At 40.8% G+C, this 7,157-nt stretch overlaps 1 protein-coding gene across 1 annotated transcript; it reads left to right on the forward strand.

The window, feature by feature from the left end:
* The first annotated feature begins 2,920 nt into the window (after window positions 1-2,920).
* LOC143403520 (junctional adhesion molecule A-like) lies at window positions 2,921-4,826 on the forward strand. The gene has a single exon (XM_076861575.1). The coding sequence runs from the start codon at window positions 2,972-2,974 to the stop codon at window positions 3,866-3,868; it is 897 nt and encodes a 298-aa protein (XP_076717690.1). The 5' UTR covers window positions 2,921-2,971; the 3' UTR covers window positions 3,869-4,826.
* Window positions 4,827-7,157: the final 2,331 nt, after the last annotated feature.

Consider the following 7,157-nt stretch of genomic DNA (forward strand, 5'->3'; position numbering starts at 1 on the left):
GTTCCTGCCAATGAATGTGCTAATCAATGTTAAGAGTTATTGTTTGATTTTCCTGTGATATGAAATGAATTGCTGTGCGATGTTGTGATGCATAGAATATCCCCCAAAACCTATAAGATCTCACTGAACTAAGGACCAGAACTCACTCCTCAGGACTGCTGCCTCAGAAACAGTTTTGAGTCCAGGCTCAAGCTTGCAATAAAGACTCTTGTGTGATTGCACCAGATTCGGCTCCTGGAGGTCTATTAGGGTCCCACGAATCTGGTATAAAAAAGCAGGCTTTTTAAATAAGCCTGCTTCATATACTTGCCTTGGTGTGCTTTGCTAATGTTCAAACTTCAACATGTGGGGAAGCAGGACTCGGCACTGATCACTGGCAGTATCACTATCCTGAAGAGGATGAAAAACTCAAAACTACTTTTTTTTTTTTTTTTTTGGTATCAGGGATTGAACTCAGGGGCACTCAATCACTGAGCACCCCCTCTCCCCCCAGCCCTGTTCTGTATTTTAGAGACAGGGTTTCATGGAGTTGCTTAGCACCATGCTCTTGCTGAGGCTGGCTTTGAACTCACAATTCTCCTGTCTCAGCCTCCCCAGCTGCTGGGATTATAGGTATGCACCTCACCCCCCACCCCCTCGCAAGAATATTTTTTCTTTTGTGGTGTTGGGGATTGAATCCAGGGCTTTGTGCATGGAAGACAAGCACATTACCAATTGAGCTATACTCCCAGCCCCTAAAAATACATTTTTTAGTATACTTTTTCTCCTTTGAGTACTTACAAAGAATGCTGTTTCTACTAATTTTTTTCTTTTTTCTTTTTCTTTTTTGTTTTGTTTTGTTTTTGTGGTGCTATGGATCAAACCCAGGGCATTGTGTATGCAAGGCAAGCACTCTATCAACTAAGCTATATCCCAACCCTCTGCTAGATATTTTGACTAATACAAGATGATATAAAAAAGTTGCTCACAATAGCCTTAAAGAAAAATTGAATACGGAATTCTCTATCTAGATGACTTTGAAGGATCTGATTTTTATTTAATTGATTTAAAAATTATATTGTCTGTCCTGTACAATAGATACTAATCTGAGTAATCTAACAAATATTACTATTATATGGTGAGATGCTGGTAGTTCATAGCACCCAGCTCTAAATGATCACCTAGAGTTACCTGGAACAAAGTGTGTATTGAAGGTAAGACACAGACATATTGAATGACTCTTGTGATAGAAAATTATGGGAGGAAACAAAAGGGCTATAAGGTTTATGGGCTGCCCTAGAGGCTTCTAATTGTGCTGGAGAAAAGCTCATGTTAAAAATTCTCAGTTTAATGAGTGATCAGACAAGCAGGAGCTTTCACTGTCTACTAAAAAATAATTACTCAGTTCCCACGGCCAAAAATCAAATAGAGTCAGATCCTGCAGGTTGTTGAATTTCAAAGAAGGTTGAATTCTCAGCCTTTTCAATTATCTTGTTTTAAAGAGCAGCACAATAATTGGGTAAGAACTGGACCCTGAGAATCAGGACCTCCCTTGCCAACCAAAATGCTCCTATATTCATCTGGGAAAGGAATCCTGACTTCCCGGTTTGTAATAACTTCATCTCCTGTGAGTTCTGGTGAAGGAAGACAGCAATTTCCCTCATGCTTCTCTTATCCCTCATCTGTCCAGGATAACTAGGTAATCTGTGTCCCAGGGGCCAATTAGAAAGTAAAACAATGGAGGAGAAGTTTTTCACACTTTAAGACTTGCAAGATTTTGTAAAGTCATATCAGCAAAAATCAGGGGTTATGCTTGAATTTGGGACCCCCAAACGACCACCAGAGACCAAGATCAATGTAAACAGCAAAGAGGTGTTTATTGTGAGCTAGCTTGGTCCTCCACACACACAAAGCAACTGGTGATGCTGAGAGGCCCTGAGCCCAGGGTTTGCAGCAGTTATATACACTCTTCGGGGAAGGGAGGGACTTCACATACATCTTAGAATCTCTTAGCAAATCATCACACACCGCAGGAAAATTATAAAGCAACTCTAAAACATGATTAGCACATTCACTGGGAGGAGCAAGTTGTGTAAGGGTGATTGGTTAGTACAAGAGGGGGATTCGTTTGAACTGATTGGTTTAAGCCAAGAGGGGAGTACATGCTGAACTACATGGTTTCCCAACATGTTATCAACCCCATAAACTACTGGGAGGGTCATCTGGCATCCCAGGTATTTTCCCTGTCTCATGCTAATTGGTGGCTACTAGGGGTTGCTATGGCTCCTCACCTAGCCTAACTGAGTCAGGGACACCTGGCACAGCAGATCTCTTCTGTTATTTGTAGATAAACTACTCAGCAGGGTGGTATGTGCCTAGGAGTGCTCTGTGGGTCTTTCTGAGGACAAGGTCATGCCCCCTTCCTTGGACAGGCTTTGCTCTGAGGTAGAGGCTGGTTTTTCATTCTCCCCTTTGTCTGGAAACTTGGGAACCAATCATGGTTCCCTCAGTTGGGGGTCTATTTGGGCAGGCTCTACATCTTGGTAGAGTAAACAGTAACCCTCAGGGGACAGTCTTCAACTTCCCAGACTTACTCAAAATTGACCTCCTAGATATAACCTGACTCAATTTACCTATCTACACTGTCTATCTGTTTCTGGCTTCATTCCCCCCTTTAATTTTAGGAACCCCTTATTGCTGTAAGGAGAAGAGAAAATGACATCTCATTAATCTCCCTGATCAGGAGATTATGTGATCCAGAGTTGCAAAGCTCTTTAGAGAAGTCCCCTGTTCCCTGGATTCAGACTGACTCAGAGGGCAAGAGCCAAATATTGGTTTTTCTTGGCCCTTTTAATTTAACTTTAATTTTAAAACTTAATCTTAAATATCTAGCAAATAAATTTTAACAGCCTTATATTAAGAGTACTGGGCTTTGAGAGCTGTGCGTTCCCGGGGTTCTTGCTGCTGCCTTCGTGTTGGGGTTCTAATCGTGATGGGGACAAAGGCGAAAGCCGGGGGAAAACAATTGCTTCTCTTTACAACGGCGATCCTGTGTCCCCTGGTGCTGGGCAAGGGTACAGTACACATATCTGAACCGGAAATTCGAGTTCCTGAGAATAACCCGGTCAAGTTGCCCTGCTCCTACTCTGGCTTCTCTTCTCCCCGTGTGGAGTGGAAGTTTGTCCAGGGTGACACCACCAGTCTGGTTTGCTATAACAACAAGATCACAGCTTCCTATGAGGACCGTGTTACCTTCTCACCATCTGGCATCACCTTCCAATCTGTGACCCGGAAAGACAATGGGATGTATACTTGTATGGTCTCTGAGGAAGGTGGCAACAATTATGGGGAGGCCAGCATCCAGCTTATTGTGATTGTTCCCCCATCTAAGCCTACAGTCAACATTCCCTCCTCTGCTACCATTGGAAACCGGGCAGTACTGACTTGCTCAGAACAAGATGGTTCACCGCCCTCTGAATACATCTGGTTCAAGGATGGGATACAGATGCCTACAGATCCCAAGAACAACCGGGCCTTCATCAATTCTTCCTATACTCTGAATCAGAAGTCAGGGGAGTTGGTCTTTGATCCTGTGATGGGCTCTGATACCGGAGAATACAGTTGTCAGGCACAGAATGGGTATGGGACACCCATGAAGTCAGAAGCTGTACGCATGGAAGCTGTGGAACTGAACGTGGGAGGCATTGTAGCAGCTGTCCTTGTGACACTGATTCTCCTTGGAGTCTTAATTTTTGGCATCTGGTTTGCCTATAGCCGAGGCTACTTTGACAGAACAAAGAAAGGGACTTCAAGTAAGAAGGTGATTTACAGCCAGCCTACTGCTAGAAGTGAAGGGGAATTCAAACAGACTTCGTCCTTCCTGGTGTGACCTGACCTGGCTCATCTCCTGTCCTCTGTGCTTGCCCTACTCAGGTGCTGCCAGACTCTGGTCCCTAGTGTCTAGTTTCACAGGATGCCTTATTTGTCTTCTAGACCCCACAGGACACCCCACTTTTATCTTCCTTAGAATGTGACTGTAATAACGTCAGCTACGTGCCCCTTTCTCTTTTCTATCCTCCCTACCTTTCCGACCACTGTTGAGTGGCCTGAGACTTGTGTAAATTTTAATTCCCTGTCCTAGCAGGGAGCAGGCAAGAATTCTGGGCATGCCTCTGTTGATCTCCCTCACTAAGTAGACAGCAAGAGTGGCATGGCTTCCAGGAATTCAAAATCACTACCTGGCCTTACTTATGGCCTTTGAATAAGGATCTTGAGCCTATTTCCTAGGCTCTCTCCTGCCATAACGAGGACTGGTACCAGCAGTTCTGGAGTGGGATCTGGAGAGCAGAGAAGCTGAAATGGTTGTTTGGTGACGATGTTCTCTTCCATCTCTGGAGCCCACTCTTCTATCTTCCCACGAAAAGTGCCACTGGGATCCTCCTCGCTAAATCTTCCCCCTGAACACAAGCAGACTGACACTGTGTCTATAGGAAAGTGGGAGGGCATAGTGAACTTTCAGGGGACTTGGAGCGAAGACTTAAAACCACTGATTGAAAGAAAAGAAGGCTAGAGCTTTCTGTGCAAGCCATCACTCTTCCCTCAGCTGGAACAACTGGACAGACCCTTTAAAGATATCTGTAGAGCTGTGAGGATGTGCACGTATTATTTGTCTTGGCTCTTGGCTGAGCGTGTGTGTGTGTGTGTGTGTGTGTGTGTGTGTGTGTGTGTGGTCTTAGCTATATGCTGAAATCAGGCGGAGTGTTGGAGGGCTTCCTAGCTCTTCTGTGAGATTGTGTTTCTGTGTGTTTGTATCAACCAGATGTTGCTGGAAATAAAAACTTGGTTTGTCAAAAAAAAAAAAAAAAGAGTACTGGGCTTTAATGTCTATCTCTCTATCCTGTAGGTGATAACTCATTATCTTAAATTAACCCAGGTTGTGTGTTCTTAAAACAGTACCTCTGCAAAACATTAACAGGCAACCTTTAGACCATTTATAAGAAAACTACAAAATGAAATTAACAAGAGTAAAAACATATTTAGTTCTTGTAATAGCTACCTTGAACTTTAGGAGAGTTATACATTATATCCCCTGTTTGAGATCCTAGTAATCTTGACAAAAACCAACTGTTGGACACAACTTTAAATGTACTGAAATCTGGCCTACTTCTTTCATAGTCATTCTCACATGTAGTAAGATGGGACCAGAGTTTTATCGCAGGTAAGGCGGGGCTCTTCATAAATCTTAAGTAAAGTGTTGTATTTCTGAAGCTGATCTTTGCATTTTAAACATCATTTTACAAAGCTTACATAAATTGTTGCTCAAGTTCACATGAATATTAGCTAACACAATATAATACACATCTAAAATATGAATTAAAGAAAGACTGAAAGTTTTTAACCTTTTGTAGAAAAGTATCAAAGTACTTTTGTGTTTTACAATATTAACCTTTACACAGATTAGGCTCTCATTAACTTAAAAATACACTTAAATTGTACCTTAGTGTAAAAAGTAACATAAAACTTTACATATCCTATTGATAACAGGATTTATTTAATTATTTATATAATTTGATGTTCCAGTTATAGAACATCAAGTGACATAAATAAATCTCCAATATGTTTTTCTTTTAAGCCTAAAATTACCATACAACTTTAGAACACCAGCTTGATATAATGCTCTTTTAAAGCTTCTACCTCACAGACTTGTATACCTGGAAGATATGAACACATTAATAGCACCACAATTACATTGATGTTTTTATATTAACCAAGTTTAGCTTTTAAAGAAATAACATATTACAATATTGCAAAATAACAGTTGTTGTTTAACCATAGATGTATAATTATTTTTAAGATTTTTTTTTTTTTTTTTGGTTAGACACAATACGTTTATTTTATTTATTTATTTTATGTGGTGCTGAGGATTGAACCCAGGGCCTCACACATGCCAGGTGAGCACTCTGCCACTGAGACACAACCCCAGCCCACCAGAGTTGTATAATTTTTAATTTCTTTAAGATTACTTAATCAAAAAACTTACTTATTGGGGCTGGGGTTGTGGCACAGTAGTAGAATGCTCGCCTAGCATGGGCGGGACCTGGGTTCAATCCTCAGCACCACATAAAAATAAAGGCATTGTGTTGTGTCCATCTGCACCTAAGAAATAAATTTTAAAAAATTTACATATATAATCAACTTACACAGACCTTTATCATTTACTTAAGCTCTCTTATTTACTTAATCATATAGACTCTCTTATCCAGAAACACATTTGCCTTCTATTAAATCCATACCTAGAACCTTCTAATTTCTCTTTTCCATCTGTTAACCTCCTTTTCTGTTCACATTTTGAAACAATCCTTGTAAATTTCTGAATTTAGGCAGATTATTTCATAGACATCAACATTAGTTTTTTTGAACACCTAGAAAAACTTTTAAGCATAATTTTAAAGACATCTATCCTTTCATCTGTTTACCCAATTTAAATTGAACCATTTAAATCACGTGAATCAAAGATATTTGGATCCATTTTTTAATTTTTCCATGAGTGCTCTATATATCTGCCAATGTTCATAAAGACATTATTATTTTCATTTTTTGACAACACATAACACAAGTGTGCACACATAACACCATAGTAAAGGCCTTGTAGCTTTTTGCAGGTGAAATATCCATTGCAATGTTTAAAAACTCCACAGTTGATATCAACACATTATTGCCCATGTCTTAAAGGGCCAGAAACAGATACCAAAAAAAGACACAGGACAGACAGACAGAAGGGAGCTCCAGACTATGGCTGACAGACAGGAACTTTTAAAACAGACCAGATAAGGGAAAAATCCCCCCAAGTTTCTAACTCCCATTTAATTATGACTCCTACACCAGTGGCACCATAGATGTCCCCACGAGTGGACCAGATGTTCTCACAGAGGGACAACCTGAAGTGTCAAATCAAGGCTCTCAGTGTGCTGATTTTACTGCATTCAGTGTCCCTTTTTTTTTTTTTTTTTAAGTAGACAGACATGGAGCAATCTTCACAATGCATAGAAGGCAGGAGGGAGTTCCCTGAAGCAAAAGGGGCTTCGGCAGCTGCTAGGAGTCCCTCAGTCCCTCCTTTTACTTACAGGATTAGCTCCTCTGGTTATATCTGATCCCAGGCATGGTGGCATATCTCCTAA

The sequence above is a fragment of the Callospermophilus lateralis genome, chromosome 7, assembly GCF_048772815.1.
Source record: "Callospermophilus lateralis isolate mCalLat2 chromosome 7, mCalLat2.hap1, whole genome shotgun sequence".
Lineage (NCBI taxonomy): Eukaryota > Metazoa > Chordata > Mammalia > Rodentia > Sciuridae > Callospermophilus > Callospermophilus lateralis.

What these genes read in the sequence shown, in the direction of transcription:
- LOC143403520 (XM_076861575.1), top strand. Translation starts at nt 2,972, where the DNA reads ATGGGGACAAAGGCGAAAGCCGGGGGAAAACAATTGCTTCTCTTTACA.